Source organism: Alligator mississippiensis, chromosome 1 (assembly GCF_030867095.1).
Source record: "Alligator mississippiensis isolate rAllMis1 chromosome 1, rAllMis1, whole genome shotgun sequence".
Taxonomy (NCBI): domain Eukaryota; kingdom Metazoa; phylum Chordata; order Crocodylia; family Alligatoridae; genus Alligator; species Alligator mississippiensis.
The window spans coordinates 477,635,693-477,655,096 of record NC_081824.1 but is presented as its reverse complement, the minus strand read 5'-3'; the positions used below and the strand labels follow the sequence as shown (position 1 = coordinate 477,655,096).

Sequence of the window (19,404 nt, the reverse complement as noted above, 5' to 3'; positions counted from 1 at the left end):
GTGCTGGAAGGTGCTCCAGAGTGACTCATTGCACTGTTGTTGTCCTTGGGACCCCAAATGGGAACTTTTAGCGCTTTAGGATGCACTAGTCTGCTACATGGAGCAAATCCCAAATGTCTTCTCCTTACATAGTGGACAGGCTCTGTCTGTTGCCCAGAACAAGGAGATGGGCTCAGCCTAAGTTTAAGGGCTGGAACAAGAGCCTTTAAAGCAGGGGTGGCAAACTCAGGTGGCCTCACGAGCTGGGCCGGACTGGACCAGACCCCCTGTGCAACCTCTGGCGCTGGGTCCAGTTTGTGCTACTGACCCAGAGTGTGTGCTGCCCGTGGTGCATGGGCTGGATCCAGCACTGCATGCATCACGGGGTCAGTTTGGGGTGCCACATTCAACTTGGGCCCCTATGCTGTGTGCAATGCTGAATCCAGCCCACAAGCTGCAGGCAGCACATGCCCTGTGCCAGCTGTGGGGGCCACGTGCAGCGTGGCCCAGACCGGTGCCTTGTGCTGCCTGCCATGCCAGGTACAGTCCATGGGCAACACACACCCCATGCTGCCTCCCCTTGGCTGGAGTCCTGGGGTTCACTGTGCATGTGGGGCCAGCTTCGGGTGGGCACTGCTCATAGCATGCAAGCCGAACCCAGCACTGCACATAGCACGGGGTCTAGGGTGAGGGCTGCACACAGTGGCCCCTGCATGCAGTTAATAGGATGAGGGCTGGTACATGGGGTTGGGCCAGCAACCCATGGGCTGGATCTGGCCCACAGACCATGTGTTTGACATCCCTGATCTAAAGTGATTATAAGTGAAAGACTGAGAGATGGCTAGTGGAACAAGACTTGCTGTATTTACTCCATTCCGAGATGAGGGTTTTTTTCCCCTTTAACATGGCAGGGGGAGAAGTCCTTTGTCTTGGAATCGAGCATGAGGCAGTGCAGATGAAGGCTCCTGCTTTGGCCCCAGCCCTGGCCCCAACCCTAGCAAATCCTTTGAGGTTTTGCAATGTCCTAGTTGTGTTCCTCCAAAGCCTCTTTAGTCTTGGGCTGTAAGTGATCACTTGCGGGAAATACCTATATCTGGAGTCCTGTGCCCAGTTTTGGGTCCCCCACTACAGAAAGGATGTGGACATATTGGAGAGAGTGCAGTGAAAATGGCTGGGGGACATGACTGGTGAGGAGAAACTAGGAACTGGGCTTATTGAGTCTGAAGAAGAGAAAGCTGAGGGGGATTGAACAGGGGGGTGCAAAGAGGATGGAGCTGGACTGTCCTCAGTGGGGGCGGATGACAGAACAAGGGGCAATGGGCCCAAGCTGCAGCAAGGGAAGTTGAGGTTGGATATTAGGAAGAATTTTCTCACTAGCAGGGTGGTGAAGCACTGGAACAGGTTACCTAGAGAGGTTGTGGACTCTATCATGGATGGTTTTTAAGACCGTCTTAGACAAAGCCTTGGCTGGGATGATGTAGTTGAGGCTGGTCCTGCTTTGAGCAGGGGGTTGGGTTAGATGTGACCTCCTGAGGTCCCTTCCAGCCCTCATTTTCTTTGATTCGATGATCCAGAGGGCAGGTCTGCATGTGGTGCCCAGCATGCTGCAGGCCTCCTCTTATCCTTGTGCTTGTATCTTAACCAAAAACCCTGCAGCTTGGACTGGGTTTGTTGTCCAAATCCTTGGCAGCATCTTCAAGCCCTCAGCACCAGAGTAGGCCAGGGGAGACGTTGGGGGCAGGCTCCCCACTTGGCTGGCAGATCCAAATCCGTGAGTTGCTGGATCCTAAATTTGGAGGGGCAAAATCAACCGTGGTGGATAGGCCCCAGGCCCTGCTAGAACCCTCAGCTACGGTGCTGGGGCAGATGTGTCAGGTCTTGCACAAAGGCTCCTTGCAGGACACTTGTCCTTTGCTTCCCTGTTCAGCAGGGATGGGAGAGGGATGGAAACACCTTGATCCCAGACTTGCCAGTCTGCAAGGTGACCAGCAGAAGGTGGCATTTGGAGGACAGCCTGGCAGTCACTCCCCTTCGAACCAGCTGTTCCTCAGGTTCAGGGCTTTGCTTCCCCTCTGTCCTGTGTGGTGTTCAGCTTGTCTGGGAGCTGCTTGGGGCAGGGACTGCCGCCTCCTCTTTCAGCATCTGGTTCTGTGCTGTGCTGGTGTACGTCGGCCCCTTGGGACTTCCATAATAGACATGATTAATAGCTGGCTTGTGCCACAGAGAGCAGCGAGACAACCTGAAATAATAAACAGACTATTCAACATTCGTGGCTTTCAGCTGAGTCCCAACTCTCATAGAAATCGTAGGGCCCAGGCATTTTTTTAATTGCTATCTGAGCTGCATTTCAACCTGAGAATTTAGGTCATCAGACTATAATTGCTTTGCTGTTGTCAATTAGATGGGGACTCTTCTTCTCTCTGTCTAAACTGTTGTAAAATTGTTATGGGTGGCTGAAACGCCCTCTCTCCTACCCCCAGAAATGTGTACACTGTGGGTTGGATGAAACTGTTCCCTCTTGACTAGCCCATGTGGAAGATAGGAAATAAATAACTGGCAGTGTTTAGTATTAGCAGCTGGAGCAGGGGCCTGCAGGCCGGCAGACCGGGGCATCATTTCCAGTTCTACGTCATGTAACCACTCCCAGCATCTTTCCCCGCCTGTAAACTGGACTGCTGTGTTCTCAGCAGGTTTCACAGCAGTGGGAAGGCGCAGGACTAATGCCAGCCCTGTGTTAGCTTCTCCTTTGCCAGAATCAGTGCCCACTGTCAAGCACTGCCTGGATATGAGTCTTGTTGCTGCATTTAGGCTTTAACAGCTCTTTTTCTTCTTGGCCCTTCTAGGTGCAGAGGGTAAGCTGGCAGCGTTGCAAGGATGCCTCTTCACACCTCGAGAGCCACGGCTCTTCTTGCCTGGGTAAAGTGTCCCTGCTTCTTTTGGTTCTTGCCTGTTGGTCTTTTGGCCTTGTTTGCTGCAGTTTCTTCCCCCTGGGCTCTGCTGGGGAGGGGCCTGAGGGACCTTTCTGCAAAGCACCAAGCAGGGGGTATTCATTTGAAGGAGTCTCTTTGTGACTGCAGTGGGAGGGTCCTGGCAGGGATTGATCCTTCCTGCTGGGTGGTGTTACCTTCTGGCTGCTCCCTGTGAGGCTGCTAAGTTCTAATGACATGATATGGCAGGAAGCGAGGGTGTGGGGCAGAGTTTGCTCATAGGTCCAGTTGGAAATCCTGGGCCTCCAGGCTGGGGTGGAGACTGAGAGCTCAGTGCTTAAGGTAGAGTGGAGGTTAAAGGGAATGTGGTCAGGGCAGAATAGGTGTAAAATGAGGCAGGGGTTCTCATGGGCACACCCAAGCAGTGTCTGAATTGACTTGAACCTCCATGGAGAAACAAATGAGGGTCTGTATTGGTGTCTTGGCTTTGAGTTGACTCATGTTTGACCACAGAGTGCAAAGCTACCAGACCCAGGAGCTGCGCTAGCTCTTCTCCTTCCAGATTGATGGTCTCGGGCTTGGTTTTGGGGATGGAAGCAGGGTTTGAAAGAGACTGCCTCATGCCCCAGAAGCTGCATGTTCAAAGCCAAGGTGCTTCACAGAGCAGGCAGGTGCTGGTAGCCCTACGCTGGCTTTCTGCTGGGATCCAGGTTTTTGATTGTCCTGTCGCATCCCCAGGTCAACAGTCTGAAAGTTGACAGTGCCCTTGATGACCTGGCACAGCTCCAGGACTGCAGCGTCTTCATCAAGATCATTAACAAACTGTGAGTAGAAAAGAGCTACCTGGTCCTCCCTCGAACTGCCTGGCAGGACTCTAACCAAGCAAGCAGGGGTTGGCAACTTTTTAGAGTGGAGGGCTGCTATGCCTCCCTCCATAACACCCACCCTCCTGCTGCCTGCACCACCTGTGCTATGTGCCGCTGGTTCTCGTCCCCAGAAGCAGTGGGTAACTGAATTCAGTACTGTGGAAGGCAAGAGAGAGCAGCCAGGAAGGCTTCAAAGGGGAATAGCAGTAGGGTTAAGGAGGACATGCCGAGCTTTGCTGCATGCTGCTGATTTTCCTCAAGCTGTGGCAGCCTAGATCCAACCCACAGGCTGTAGGTCACCAGCCCCTGATCGGGATGGTTTTAGTCTACCATCCACTGGCACGGCATCTGAATGCAAAGCCCATGTGCCACAGGAACAGGCTTAGAGCGTGCCTGGGTTATTTGAGAGGCCTACGAGCAGCCCCTTTGCTCCAGGAGAGAAAGGACTGTAGGCCTAGCCCGAGGGGGTCCAGTGCACCCTAAAGTTTCTCAAAAATGGGGTCTGACTTTTGGGAGGTTCCTCCTGGTTGCACTTCCAAATGCACCAGTGTTGTGTCCCTACTCTCCCTTCATTCTTCACTTGATTTATAAATCCAGTCTCCGTTGAAACAGAACCCATCAGGCAGTGCTAAGGAATCCCACTGAGGCACAGCTCCATTCAGAGCAGCTGTGTGTAGACGAAGTGGTGGGACTCTGACTGTGCTTCCAACTTCAGCACAGACCTCCTCAACACGCAAACAAAAGGGTGGGCTGCCAGCTGCAGACCCAAGAGCACTCCTGCATGGCTCATTCCTTCTCATGCATCCTGGAGAGATCCAAAGGTCCTACGTGCCATGGCCTGTGCACTTCCATGGGCTACAGCTGTGCAATGATGCCGAGGGCAAGGACAGAGCGTGGAACTGTTACATCATCTAATGACAGAGTGCCCCAAAGACCCCAGCTCACTCCCACAGTTGCTGTCTCTGACGTGTTGCATGGTCCCAGACTTGAGCTGTAGAAGTTGCCCCAGGTGAATGCAGAAATCCAGGAGGGGTGGATGGAAAAGACCCATGCACCAAGTCGGTGCCTTCTTGTCCTAGTCCTGGCAGCGACCTGGAAGCCCAGAAGCTGCTCCTCCGCCTCCACCTGAAACGGGTGGCTTGTGGCAGCTCTGTGGCTGTTGAGTCAGCTGTCAAGAGATGGCCTGGCTCCTCTCCACCAGTGCATTTCAAGCTGCCCCTGGGAATGCCAGGCCTGCTGCTGCCTCGTGTCTGTAGGACTCCAAGGCCTCTAGCGTGCTATGGGCTCTGTATGCCATTCCAGCACTGAGCAGTGCTTGGCTCTCTGGGGAATGTGGGGGGAGGAGGTGACATGGCTTTGGAGAATGAGCTCGCAGCAGTGGCTCGTCCAGGCACAGCTTTTACTGCCTGTGAGCCGGATTATAAAAAGCCTTTACAACATAATGGAAGCTGGAATTGGAATTGGGCGCGCTCAAGCACTGAGACGCATGCAAGAGCTGAAGCAGAGAGGAGCCGTGCGTGGAATGGGAGGCTGTTATTCCTAGTCGGGCACCGCCTTGTATTGCAAATTCTTCCTTTGGGAGCCTTGGTGGACGCCTGTCTGCTATAATTATCCCTTGCTGCGTAACAAGAGCCTGCTCTAGAGCTGGGATCTGACTGTGCAGTGGGTGGGTGGGGAGGAAGGAGCTGCCTGCAAAGGATATATTTAGTCAGACCTGGTTAATCTAATTCCGATTAACAAATTAGCAGACCTGGCTATGTGAACTGACTTGCTGGGCCGGACTCCTGTCCAGAACAAGAAAAAGGTGTGAAGGAAAGCCTGGTGGGGGGGAGCTCTGAAATGAGGACAGTGGATAGAAAGCCTTTTAAAGTGTCTGCACGTGGTGACCTAAAGGTCCCAAACTCATTTGCAGTTAGTGTCCAGCTTCCTTTGTTCCCGGACAAGTCCCAGCATTTGAGCATCTGGGTTTGTGTCACAATGGGAAAAGACCTCAGCCAACCTTGAAGCAAGTGAGCCAACAGTGTGCCCATGTTGCCAGAAAGGGTAATGGCATCCTGGGCTGCATGGGTAGGAGCGGTGCCAGCAGATTGAGGGCAGTGATTCTTCCCCTCTGTTCAGCCCTGGGGAGGCCACATCTGTAGTCCTGTGTCCAGTTGTGGGGCCCCATTACAGAAAAGATGTGGACACATTGGAGAGAGTCCAGTGGAGAGCAATGAAAATGGTTGGGGGCTGGTGGACATGACTTGGGAGGAGAGGCTGAGGGAACTAGGTTTATTGAGTCTGCAGAAGAGAAGACTGAGGGGGATTGAATAGCAGCCTTCAGCTCCCTGCAGGGGGGTGCAAAGAGGATGGAGCTGGACTGTTCTCAGTGGGGGCAATGACAGGACAAGGAGGAATGGGCTCAAGCTGCAGCAAGGGAAGTTAAGGTTAGATATAAGGAAAAACTCTCTCGCAAGGAGGATGGTGAAGCACTGGAACAGGTTGCCTAGAGAGGTAGTGGACTCTCCATCCTTGGAGGGTTTGAAGACTCGGCCAGACAAAGTCTTGGCTGGGATGATGTAGCTGGGGATGGTCCTGCTTTGAGCAGGGGGTTGAATTAGATGTGAGCCCCTGAGGTCCCTTCGAACCTTCATTTTCCATGAGTCTAAGTGAGAATTGTAGATAGTTATTGCCCGTGTATGTGCTGCTCTTCCTGGCTCTTGGAAGAAAAAATGTGGTGGCTTGGACCTAGGGAAGTGGAAACTGCTTTCCAGGGCCCCCTCAAAGCTGCACCAAGCTGTCAAATGCATATAGAGAAGGTGATCATAGCCTGGGTGCAGTGCACAGCTCCTCTGAGCTTGCTGGTGGGCACTGCTGCATCTCCACGCCAGAGTCTGGCCCCGAACTGATGTGAGAAGCGTTCTGAGTCACCAGCCCTAGCAGGGCCATCTGTTAGATATCGGGCTCCTTCACAGGCTGCCCAGGTAGTAAGGGGCACCCCTGCAATTCAGTCATGTTCTGGGGAAGGGGCTGACTGGCTTGAACTGGCAAGCAGATGCCTACCAATTTGTACGTGGCTGGGGCACCCAACGCGTTCTCTAAATCCAGTAGTTCTCTCTCCCCTTAAAACTTCTGTCCCTTCTTGAGCTCCTTCTGCTGGCTGCTCTGGAACCATAGTATCCTCTCCCAGCCTTCCCTTCCCTTCCCCTCCCCGCCTCCTGGCAGCTGCACAGGCAAGGAAATAAACACAGCCATGTTAATGTGGGCTCTGGAAAAGACTGGGAGGGTGGATCTGTTTATGAGCTGGGTGGGGGAAGGGAATGTGCATATTTTATGCTGGTTGTAAGTACTCCGGGCAGCAGCGTCTTGTCAGCAATGTGCTGTGCGCGTGCTCAGTCCCCATGGCTGGCTGCCAAGGCCCCGTCATCTGGACCAGATTTGTTCCCTCGCTGGTGCAGGGAATAGGGAAAGCAAGAAACCTATTGCGTAAGGCTCTGCCTTCCTGTAACAGAGCACCAAGCCTTGCATGAGCAGCTTTGGCCTCATCCCCAGGGGGTCAAATAACCTGTGTGCACTCTTTCAGCCATGACACAGAGGAGGGAGAGTCGGCTCTGCAGCAGCCCCTGCCGGAGAGGATAGCGTTTATCTGCAGCTTTCTACAGAGTAAGGAATTCCACCCTTCTCGCTGTGGCTTTCTAGGTACACTCAGTCCCGTGTGAGCTGAGTCACTGATGTAACCAGTGCCCCATGGTTGTAAGCGGCGTTGCCGCGAGGCTTGGCAGCACACGGGAAAAGCATCTTACGGAGAGGTCTGCACATATGCTCTAGAGGCTAGAGGCGGAGCAGAGGGCTTGCTCTGGGGTCTGCCCAGTGCAGGAGGCGGATATCTGGCATGCTGATGGCATTCCCTACCCCATCATCACATGCTATTAGCATAACCAGCCCAACATATCTGATGCAACAGGATATGGCTGGATCTTTGGGTGTGTTAACCTTGGGTCTCAGTCAAAATGAGCTGGAAGATCTGATCGAGAAGCAGTGACTTCTGTGACTACTAGATATTATGCTTGGTCTCCGTAGTGGAAGTGGGTGTATAAACCTAAAGGGGATGCAATTTAGGGCCAATACTGGGACACCAGCAGGAGTAGAGGGATTTCCAAGGGTGGGGCAGGGGAGCTGGATCAGAGGCTTGGACCAGGGAAGGCCCTGCTTGGTCCCAGCAAAACAAAGGTTAAGCAGAGGGTCTGGCCTGGTTACCCAGTTTAGGGTCTAAGGCTGAGCTTTGGCATTGAGTTTGTTGCCCTGTCTTGTGTTGCCTGGGCAGTGCGGGTGGTGATTCTCCTCCCCTGGCATATTGGATGTGTTGAGCTGGTTATGCTAGCCTTGGTGTCATGAGGGGGTGGGGATGCTTTTAGCATGCGATGTGGGGGTGGGGATGCCATTAGCCCTCAGGGTTGGAAAGTGAGGAGGAGGCCTTGAATCCCATCTCCTGGAGGCAAGTGCAGCAGAGACTCTGGTGTAACCAGCCCTTTTGCTTTCCATTGTAGAACACTGCAAGCACAAGGCCACCATGGAGAGCCTGGTGTCAGTGGAGAAGCTCTTGGAGGGAGAGGAGCTGGAGCTGGCTAAGGTACCTGTATGTCTCTGGTGTCTGTATGAAGCAGTAGCCAACAACAGATCCAAACAGAGAGGTGAAGCCTTCTGGGACAACTGTAATAGAGCTCTTACGTTATCTAAACCTGTGGAGGGCACGTGCAGTAAGAGGGCGGGTGTAGTGCTGGGAGCAGCAGCTTGCACAAATCCAAAGAAATTGACTTTTGGGCGACCGAGCCAATGCTGCAGCGAGAGGGGGATGCACGGGCGGACTCATTCTCCTCTTGTGGCCTCACACAAAGCAGGAGGCAGTGCTGCGGGGACGGTGCAGCCACCAGAGTAAATCTGTGTCCGGCTGAATGCATGTGTTATGAAGCTCAATTCCCCCTTCTGACCCATAGCATCTGTTTCCAGGTGACCGTGCTACTCCTGTACCACACCTCCATAAGTACCAAAAGCCCCAAGGATTGGAATGAATTTGAGTACAAAATCCAGGTAACCCCCAACTCCTCCTTGCAGGCTTGTTGTATGACACTCTATCCAGCCACTGATCCAGCCGTAGGTGTGGAGGGAAGAAGTGTGATCGTGTATAGGGGTGTCAAGTGAGCAGAGACAATTTTGTGGCTGTGGCTTTGGGTTGCAGTCCCAAGCCTGTCCCTGATGGGCTGTGAGGCCTTGGGGTATGGCACATCTCCTCCCTTCTTTGTCAGCTAGACCTCCCAGCCCTGGTGGTGCTTCCTTCCCCAACTTCCATAAGCCCCTCGTGGCAGCTGGCATGTTCCATGCCCCCTCTGCCTAGCGTGATGGGTAGAGAATCACGGGCTTGGCAAGGCTCTAATCTCTGGGCCACTCGTTTAGCTCCTCAGTACCTCTCTTTAACAGTGCTAGAGGGGGTGGCAGCTTCGGAGGGTTTCCTCCCCACCCATGCATGCCTACAGCAGTCCGGCTGCTCATCCTGTGCCATCTCTTCCTCAGGTTGAGCTGGCCACCATTCTCAAGTTCGTGCTGGACAATGAAGAGGGCCTCAGCGAGAACCTGGAGATCTTCCTGCAGAAGAGAGGTGGGTTCTGTGGTGGTGGTGACTCACCAAAGCTGGCTCATCATATCACTCAAAATAGCAGGGGCTGTTGGCACTAGCCCTGCAGAAGTGGCTGGGCCCTGCACAGGGAGCAGCAGTTGGCTAGGCACGTTCCCAGCCCCCATCAAGTGGGAAAGGTTGACCCCATTAGTCATCAGGTTTATTATAGTAGTTCCTAAGGTCTAAATGGGAATGGGACAAAAATAGCCCTCAGCTACAAGGTCACTAGCGGTGAGAACCAGTCCCCAGCACCGGGACCTTCCCTTGCTCTTTTGCCCTCCTGTGTTCATGCTGCTGCCATCTCAGTCAGCTACGATGGCCTTTTCCAGCAGATTGGTGCCACCAAGCGGTGGATTCCAGCACTCCAGGAGCAAACTTGCTGTTATGCAGAACTTGCCAAAATGGGGCTGGCCCAAGCCCTCAGCACAGCAGGCGGAGCCAGCCGAGGCTGCCAGACACTGAGGATGAGTGCGTTGCTTTAGTGAGCAGATCCTCCTTCCCCAAGGTCCTTCACTTGGGGATCATGTTTTGTGCCACGGCAGCAGGCTGCAGCTACTACTCTGTGCACTGCCAAGAGCCAGACGTCCTGCCTTGCTGCTACTGGGCACTTCAAGAATGAGGGCGACAGCTCTGCTTTTGGTCCCTGTAGTATCCCACCCCACCTCTCGTGACATTGCTCTTGCGGAGAGGCAGGGTGGACTGCATGCTTCACAGCTGTGATGGCAGCGGGTGTCTTGTGCAACGACATCAGGGCAGGGCAGGGCAGACCCCATACTCAATACCCCTGTGGAGCTGACCAGCCTATGCGAGGAGGATGGTGTCGGGGCAGGACTGACCTCACTAGTATCTGGCCTGTGGTTCGTAGGACACAAGCATTCAATCCTGAACATTTAAGCTTCTAAGCCTTCCCCATTCCCTGCATCAGGGCAAGCTCGTTTGATGCCTCTTGGCTTTTCTCCCCAGCATCATCATGTAGTGTCTCCAGCAGCAGCTCTGAGGAGCATTCCCCAATGTTCTCCCGCCAGCACCCGCGCGAGGTGCGCTTCCTGGAGCTGCAGAAGATTGCCTCCTCCTCCAGCCTGAATAAGTATGTTCTCAGCCTCCCTAGGCAGCTTTGGCTTTTTCCTATGACCCCGGGCTGCGATCCGTCCAGCAGGAAAGCCCCTCCATTCAGTAAGGAAACAGAGATCGTACTGGGATGCTCTGTTGTCCTGAGTACTGATGTCCCCATAAAGCAGTTGCTTCTTAAGTACCCGTCCCCCTCCCATGTCCCAAGTCAATCTGACATCTTGTGAAAGGTTTGAGAGATTGAGATTGGTGGTAAAGATCAGGGGCAGGTTGGGAAGAACTGAGCTGAGATCTCTCACACTGAGCAGTAGAGCTCACCATGTCCTGATGACTGACTGCAGGGCAGCAGGGAGTTTGAGGAGCCCCTGTCCTGGAAGGGAAAGTCTTTCTACCCACACCCCAGTGTCCAGGACTTGGCATGAGTAGGATCAAGGGGCAGGGGTCCTTTCCAGGCAGTCGTCATGTGCCAGTATTCTAGATGTTGGTGCCCCGGTGGGTCTGGGATTCTACTGAGGGCGTTGGGGTGGGGGTAGCAGCCTCTGTCTCTTGGCTCTCAGTCTTGCACAGTGTGTGGCTATGGTTTCGTGACAGCTTCCTTCCTGGCATGCCTGCTTCACCCATGGGTGACATCCTGCAGACCCCCCAGTTCCAGCTGAGACGACTGAAGAAGCAGCTGGTGGCAGAGAGGGAGAACCGGGATGAGCTGGAGCTGGAGCTGGCAGAGAACCGCAAACTCCTCGCAGAGAAGGGTCAGTAGCTGTTGGCACGTGGTGGGCTGGAAGGAAGTGTGCGGCATTGCAGGCCATGTGCTTGTTCACTGCTCAGACTTGGTCTGTGCTAGCAGCCAATAGAGCAGGCTCATCCTGGAGTCTACTGGTCCCCTTTTTTCCTACCAAAGTAGAGAGAGGTAGTGGCTGGAGCTGCATCCTCCACACTTGTGTGGCTTAAGGGAAACTTCTGAACCTGAACCAGAGAATCTTCTGATCCTCTTCCCTGGCAGAGCCTGTGTAGCCAATTCCCCTCTTGCATTGCTAGCAACAGAAAGCTGCTGCAGCCGACCCTGCTGGAGACTTGTTAGTCAGGTGCCAGCTCCTAACATGAGAGCTAGGCAGCAGCTACAAGGCAGGCACTGGGCAATCCCACCAATTGCTCCTGGTGTGACCGGGATCGTGCAGCGTGGACATTCACCCGTTGGGGCACAGAGGCATGTTGCTCAGCTTGTGCCCTTTGGGCATTGAACGTGGACAGTAACAGTGCCTCCCATCTCCTCTCCAGAGACTCAAATCACCATGCTGCAGCAGCGGATTGACCGCCTGACCCTTCTGAATGAGAGGCAAGCTGCTGAGCAGCTGGAGCCCAAAGAGCTGGAAGAGCTGCGGGAGAAGAATGAGAGGTAACTGCTCCAGGCTGCCCTGGTCCCCTCCTGAGCTGGGCTCAGACCCACATCCTTTCTGTAGCACACAGGACAGGAGCTCCCTCTGATATATCCCCATATGCCCTCTTTCCCCCTGCCCACTGGCTTTAGCATGTGGATTTGAAGCAAGAAGCAGTGGCAGTGAAGATCTTTGATCTTTGCTGTGCAGCAGGTCACACTTGGCAATCACAGTGGCAGTTCTGGGTCTTTAGAGCCCGTGAGTCCAGGGACCAAAGGTGCTTTGTGGGCCTCGGACCTTCTTCCCCTGTGACGTGCGTCTGTTAGCTTGGAGAGGGGATCCTGGGTCAGTGGCCACGTGCTCAAACTCTGGCATCCTGGATGAAGACCAGTTATGCCAGTGGTGTATGTAGGCTGAGGAAGTTAACAGACAAGAGTGTCTTACCTCAGTCTAGAAGGCACGATCCCTGCTGAGGCTCATGCTAGTCTGAAGCATGCAACAGCTACTGTCGTCCCCCTCTGATTAGATTCAGTTGAATTCCCTAGGGGTATGAAAAGGGACTTTCCTTCTCCCCATCTCCACTTAACTGTCGTAGCTGGCAGGTTCAGAGATCCAGGAACTCTTTAGTCCTAAGCCGGTCTCTGAGTAAAATCCAGCATCTCTCAGTGCCTCAGGACCCTCATCATCTTCCTCTTAACATTGAAAACAACAGTTGTGCAGCTACTTCTCCCCCTTCTTTGCCAGTGGCATTCCCCCCCACAAGGCAGGAAACCTAATCCGCTCTCCTCCCCTCTCCCGTAGCCTGATGATGCGTTTGCACGAAGCTTTAAAACAGTGTCAAGACCTGAGGACTGAAAAGGGTCAGATGGACCGAAAGATCACCCAGCTCTCAGAGGAGAACGGGGACCTCTCCTTCAAGGTACAGGGCACCCCTGCTTCTCCAAGGTGATGATCTAGCCCAGGGGCGTTCGACCTCTGGTCCACGGGCCAAATCTGGCCTGCAGTCATAGCACCCAGCCTGCAGGGCTTCCCGTGGGTTGGGGAAATTGGCAGTGGGGGAGCAGTGGCAGTTAATATTGCTACCCTCCCTGCTGCCAAGTTCCCAAGCATGACTGGGTTCTTTCTTCCTCCCTCCCCTTTTCTCACAGCTAGTCTGGGCCATACGCCCTCCCCTGCTCCTGTGCCTGGATCAGGGCTAGATAGTGCTCCCACTTTGTCACGGAGACATGTTGGAACTGGGCCAAGCCCCCTTCTCCCATGTGTCTGGATCAGAGCAGGGCCCCCTGCTGTGCCCGGTCCAGGTGCTAGATCAGGACCAGTGTCCGGATCTGGCCTGCCTGTGAACTGGGCACTGCCCATCCAGCCTACCAGGCAGAAAGGTTGAGCACCTCTGATCTAGCCTGCTGTAGTGACAGCCTGGGATAGCACCATGCTTTGGACCTGGGCTGCAGCCATTCTTGTAGGAGCTGTTCTCACATACAGCTTGATTGTTGGCTGCCCCCCTGCTGTCATCAGAGGCATGTGGGGCTGGGTTAGGGGATGACACTGGGGAGAAGTGATCTGGTGGTGATAAGGCTCCCTGGACTAGGACTTAGGGGGAGGTACATTCACCAACTGCCTCTTGTATCCTTGGGCAGGTTACTTTGCCCTGCCTTGGTTGAGGGAATGGGCTGTATGTGAAACCCTGGGATATTACGATGTTGGGGGTCCCAGACACCTGGACAGTATGCTGTGTGTACCCTCTAACCAGGCAGTTTGTTGGGGGGGTGGGTGGGGCTTCCCTTCTATCCAGCTGCGGGAGTTCGCCAGCCACCTGATGCAGCTGCAAGAAGCTCTGAACGAGCTCTCTGAAGAGCACAGCGCGGCGCTGACACAGGGGGGTGAGAAGCAAACCCACCTGGAGAGCGAGCTCCACAATGCCATCCAGGAGAAGGTGAGGGTGCACTGGTGCGGTACAGGGAAGCAGCCAGAGCTTGGAGCCTAAGGGTCTCTGGTACTTCCAGGAACCCTGTTGAGGTGGGGAAGGGGAATCCAGCACTCAGTGTCTTTGGGTTGGCGTAGGAGCACTGCAGAAGCAGCGTGCCCGTCTCCACAGGAGGAAGCCCTGCATTAATTACGAGGGAAACGGTGCTCAATTGTGCTTGGCACAGGGGGTGGGATCCGTTGTACCCTTGTGAGGAAATAGTGTCTGCGGTGAAGGCCCCAAGTGGGGAGTGAGCAGAGTCCAGCAGTGGAATGAGCAGCCACGGAGCCCCGACAAGAACGCAGACGGTTTTTCCAGACTGAGCGGGAGCTTTTGCTGATGTCTGAGTTCCTCCCCTGCCGACGGCCAGCTGTGCTAATGCATGTGCCTCACTCCCCAGAAATGTTTGGAAGAGAAGATAGAGATTCTGCAGGGGAAGATCTCCTTGCTGGAGGACCAGCTGGCGAAGCTGGGGGATGGCGCCGTGCAGGAGAAAGGAGAGGTTATGGGAGACGTCCTCCAGGTATGGTGGGGTCTCGCGCGGGCTGGAACAGAGAGAGCAAGCACAGAGAGGTCTTCAGAGTAGGCTGGGAGGGGGAAGCTCACTTCCAACTGCTGTGGGAAAGCACAGCTCAGCCTGCCCAGCCTCTTGCTTGTGCACAGGGATCAGCACTCCCCCCCGCTCATTTAAAAGGAGCAGCCTCCAGGCTTCCTGCCAGCATGGCTGGAAGAGTCTGAAGAGCATCTCAGGCCATCTGCGTGCCAAGGAGAGCTCAGTCCTTCCTGTTGTGCATGTGGATTCTACTTCTCTAAGCACCGCAGTAACTGACTGCCCTGGGTGGCTTGCCTGGCAGGGCTGGGCAATGGCAGCGATGGGTGGGTGAGGTCCTGCTGATGGCGCAGGTTGTTCTGCAGTAAAAGCAGCTCGGCTCTCCTTTGGGGTGGGTATGTCTGGTATTGTGGGACTGAGGAATCTCCAGTTTATTTTGCAGTGTAGCTTCTGCCGTGGTGGCTGGGTGCCATGATCTCCTGTCCCCACGCAGTGGTGGGTCCGACCCAGTCAGTGAGGCTTTCTGCCCCAGGACTTGGAAATGGTGGGAGAACTAAAGAAACTAGCTCTTGCTGCAACTGCAAGGCAGCAGAGCGCTTTCCAGGCTCCCTGTTGGGCAGAAGTGTCTAGGTCTCCTTTGGAACATTACTGAATGCCATCGGTGTTTCATTTCTCTCTGCCCTCTCAGCTTGAAGCTCTAAAGCAGGAAGTAGGAAGCCTCACCGCTAAGGTGATAGAGCTCCAAGCCACCATCCTTCGGCTGGAGGAGGAGAAGAGCCTGCATGAGACGCACCTCCAAACTGAACAGAATCACTTCAAAGAGGAGAAAGCTCAGCTCATGGAGCTCATTGGCAGCCTCCAGAGCTCGGTCTCCGAGATCCACCAGGCCAAAGAGAAGCTGGAGCAGGACTCCCGAGAGCAGGAGGCACGCCTGACGGCTCAGGTGAACACTCTCACTGCAGAGATTGCCAAGCTCAATGCCTTCGTCCTCCAGAAGGAGCAGGAGCTGATGAGTCTGCACCAGCAGGTGCAAGAGGAAAGGACCCAGAAGGGACAGCTAGCAGAAGACCTCCAGAAGCAAGAACAGTCTTCCAGGGAGACGATCCAGGGGCTGAGCCTCCAAGTGGACCAGCTGAGCAGCACCCTGAAGCACAATGAGGAGAAACTGCTGCACATCACCCAGCAGATGGAAGTGACCAGCCAGGGGGAGGCCAGGCAGCTGGCCGCCTTGAGAGAAGAGCACGAAAAGGCCCTCCAGGAGAGGGAACTGGCTGTGCTACAGCTCCAGGAATTCCAGCAGGGAAAAGAGGCAGAGCTGGCAGCTCTGGCCACCCAGCTGCAAACCTTGGAGAAAGCCAGAGACACCAACCAAGCCTCTGTGCTAGAGCTGCAGAGGGAGAAAGCCCAGCTGGGCCAGAGGGTCCAAGACCTGGATGCCAGAGTCCTTGGGCTCACTGCAAAGTGCCAGCAGAGCGAGGTCCAGGCAGCAGCAGCCGAGTCGCTGAAAGCCCAGCTCCGAGAAGTGGAGACCAAGCTGAAAGAAGGTCAGCAGAAGCTTTTGGAGAAAGAAAAGCTGGCCAAGGAAAATGCCCGGCTCCAGGAGCGACTCCTGTTCCTGGAAGAGTCGGTCCGGAACACCGAGGGGATCTTGGAGGATGAGAAAAGGAGGGCTTCCGAGACCCTCGAAGGGAACCTGGCGCGGATAAACGAGCTGGAGACTGAAATCCAGAAGCTGTCGGAGCACCGAGATCAGATGGCTCGGGAGGTGGGTGAGGAGAAAGCTAAGGGACAAGCGCTGGAAAGGCAGCTGCAGCGGGTGGGAGACGAGTATGGGGAGAAGATGGAGACGCTGCAACGTCAACTGGCGAAAATATCCTCAGTGGCCAAAGGGGATGAAGGTGCGCGCGAGCAGCTGAAGGAGCAGGTGAGAGCCCTGAGCAAAGACCACCAAGAGGCCTGCCGGCAGCTGCAGAAGGAGCAGGGAAAAGTGGCCGAGCTGGAGGAAAGGATCCAAGAGCAGCAGGAGAGGCTGGCGCTGGCTCAGTCGGACCTTGCTGGCTCCCTGGCACGGTTCAAGGAGAAGGAGAGCGCGGAGCAGAAGCTGAAGGCCAATCTCTCTTCTCTGCAGGAGAAGATGGCGGCTTCTGACCAGGAAACAGCCCAGCGGGTTGCCCAGCTGCAGGCAGAAGTGAGAAAAATGGCTGGGGCCCTCGAGGGGGTCACCAAGGAGCTGTCTGAGGAAAGGCTCAGGAAGACTGAGCTGGAAGCGAAAGTGAAGCGTCTCCGAGAGCAGAAGAGCAAGGACCTCACCATGGCGGAGGCCGACCTTGCCCGCGCTTCATCAGTCACAAAGGAGAAAGAACTGGAAGCAGAGAAGCTGTCCGGGGAGGTCAAGCGGCTGAATGCCAGGCTGGAAGAAACCCTGCAGGCTCACAAACACGAGCTAGCCCGGCGGGGCAAGGAAGCCGAGCACCTGGCTCAGGAGATGGAGCAAGTCAAGGCAGACCTGGCAGCAGAGAAGGCTGGCAAGGCAGAGCTGGATGTCCAGCTGCAGAACGCCCTCAATGAGCAGAGGACTGAGCGTGCCGCACACCAGGAGGAGCTGGCCAGGTCCTTGGAGCTGATCGAGGAGAAGGAAGGGGAGCTGGAGGAGCTCCGTCTGAAAAATGTCTCTCGCGGTGAGGAGCTGAGAGACCTGCAGAAGACGGTGAACAAGCTGAAAGGGGAGCTCGCCTCTGTGGAAGCCCTGAAGGAGCGGGCGGCCAAGATGGAGAGCGAGCTGCAGGGCTTCCTGGAGGTTGCCAGAACCCGAGAGGCAGAGATCGACAGCATCAAGTCCATTGTGTACTCCAAGGAGATGTCCCTCAAAAGCCTGGAGGAGAAGATCCGGCACAGGGAGCAGGAATCCAGCTCCTGCCAAGACCTCTATCAGGAGAAGCTGAAGGAGACCGAGGTGCTGAACTCGGAAGTGCAGAAACTAGAGCAGAAGTGCAGGGAGCAGCAAGACACCATCACCAGCCTGGAAAGAGCGGCTGCTGAGACCAAAGCTATGACAGCCAAACACCAGGAAGCAGAGCTGGAAGCCTTGAGGGAGATAGGGCAGCAGAAAGCAAAGGTGTCTGAGCTGGAGAAACTCCTTGAAGCCTCTAAATCGACCCAGGCTGGCCAGGGGGGCACCATAGAGGCCCTGAAGAAGGAGCTGCTGGAGAAGGGGAAAGAGCTGTCTCGGAGCAGAGAGGCCATCGCAGCAGCAGAGAAGGAGTTGGCGTCTCTACGTTCTTCCGCTCAAGAGAAGGGCAAGTCGGAGGAGAGCTGGAAAGAACAAGTGTCACAGTGTCTCCAGGAGGTGGAGAGGAAGAACAGCCTGATCAGCAGCCTGCAGCAGGAGAGGTCCATCTTCCACCGGCAGGCGGTGGAGAAGGAAGGGGAGAGCAAGGAGCTGAAGCGCCTGATCACGTCGGAGTCGGAGAAGAGCAGGAAGCTGGAGGAGCGGCTGCGGATCCTCCAGACGGAAATGGCCACCGCCGCCTCTCGCGCAGCAGAGAGGTGCTCCATCATGAAGGCCGAAGTGCAGAGCTACCAGGAAGAGACGGAGAAGCAGAAGGCATCCATCGATGCCCTGAAGAGGCAGCTGAACTCCCAAGGCGAACGCCAGGAGGAGCTCCGCACAGAGGTGAAGGCCTGGCAGGAGAAGTACTTCCAAAAGGAACAGCTCTTGTCCTCCCTGCAGCAAGAACTCGCCAAAGCCCAAGCCCTTGTTGGGGAGCTCATGCCCATGAAACGTCTGTACCAGCAGCAGCAGGTCGAGCAGTCCTCTCTGGAAAGCAAGCACCGGGAAGAGCTGGAGCAGAGGCAGAGAGCTGCCAGCACCTTGCAGGCGGAGCTCGCCAAGGCCAAGCTGGAATTGGCAGAGGTCCGCAGCGTGAAAGAGAGGTTCTCCGAACAAGACCGAGCGGTGCAGAGGCTGCAAGTGGAGAACGCCAGCTACCTGGAGCGTCTCGCCGTGCTCCAGCAGGCCAATGCCAGGTTGGCCGAGGAGAACAGAGGGCTCAGCGAGAAGTCCAGCCACGGGCGGCAGAAGTTCGACACTGAGCTCAGCCAGCTGAAGGAGAAGCACGCCCAAGAGCAGGAGCGCCTCAAGCTGGAGTCAGGGAAGCTGGTGGCTGGGAGCAAGCAGGAGGCTGAAGAAGCCATGAAGAAGCTGGAAGCAATGACGAACAAGTACGAGAATGCCAAAGTCAAGGTCCTTGAGGAGAGGCAGAAATTCCAGGAGGAGAGACAGAAGCTGGTGTCTCAGGTAAGTCTCCCTCGGGGCAGTTTAGCTGGACGTGAGTGTCCTCAGGCAGAGGGGAGGGGGGCGAGAGGGGAAGGGGAAACCACTTCTTGTGCAGCCTGTAGTCCTGTATGCATACAGCCCAGTCATGCATGGCGTCCCACCACGTCTCAGATCATTTTCCAAAGTGGGGGGGGTTGGACTTGATCTTTTGAGGTCCCTTCCAGCCCTTAATTCTTGTGATTCACTGGAGATCCATCCGCCCACTGGGTCTCCAGGGCTTTGGATGTATGGCTCCTCTGGGCAGGACTGCACCGGAGAGCATTGGGGTCCACTCTTAAATACACCCCCAACTGACTGTATTCAGGACTTACTTGGGTGGGAAGAGGAACAGCAGCTTCCATGGTCCCCAGGAACTGGTGCTCCTGTCCCTGCCAAAACATTGATCCTTGCTTGGGGGATGCCTTTGAGAAACATAGGTGACCTGGCTGGGTACTTCTGCCACACACTCAGTTGGACAGGTTAGGAGGCCGGAAAACAGCATCCCTGTCCACAGTTGACCCAGTGGTGCGGTAGCTCAGGCTTCCTTTACGTTCCAGCGTGGCTGCAACTTCAGAGAGGGGCACTGGGATGACAGAGCAGGTGCTAGCACTGCACAGGGTTGAGTCTCTGCCTCAACTCCATGCGTGAATTGTAGAGCCAGTGGGGTTATGTAGGTCGTGGTCTTGCTCTCCCTCTCCCCTAGTGCGCAGTCA

The 19,404-nt window shown here is 55.2% G+C and overlaps 1 protein-coding gene across 5 annotated transcripts in view; it reads left to right on the top strand.

The window, feature by feature from the left end:
* The window catches only part of NUMA1 (nuclear mitotic apparatus protein 1), a 43,541-nt gene that overhangs the window by 15,372 nt on the left and 8,765 nt on the right, over window positions 1-19,404 (top strand). For all 5 annotated transcript variants that reach the window (XM_014603692.2, XM_019495203.2, XM_019495650.2 and 2 more), the window contains 13 exons: window positions 2,823-2,895; window positions 3,645-3,730; window positions 7,335-7,414; window positions 8,299-8,381; window positions 8,759-8,839; window positions 9,320-9,404; window positions 10,386-10,509; window positions 11,082-11,239; window positions 11,766-11,883; window positions 12,665-12,782; window positions 13,656-13,796; window positions 14,227-14,349; window positions 15,065-18,673. In XM_014603692.2, coding sequence (XP_014459178.1) covers window positions 2,854-2,895; window positions 3,645-3,730; window positions 7,335-7,414; window positions 8,299-8,381; window positions 8,759-8,839; window positions 9,320-9,404; window positions 10,386-10,509; window positions 11,082-11,239; window positions 11,766-11,883; window positions 12,665-12,782; window positions 13,656-13,796; window positions 14,227-14,349; window positions 15,065-18,673 — 4,848 coding nt within the window. In that variant the 5' untranslated portion in view covers window positions 2,823-2,853. The remainder of the gene's footprint in view (window positions 1-2,822; window positions 2,896-3,644; window positions 3,731-7,334; window positions 7,415-8,298; window positions 8,382-8,758; window positions 8,840-9,319; window positions 9,405-10,385; window positions 10,510-11,081; window positions 11,240-11,765; window positions 11,884-12,664; window positions 12,783-13,655; window positions 13,797-14,226; window positions 14,350-15,064; window positions 18,674-19,404) is intronic.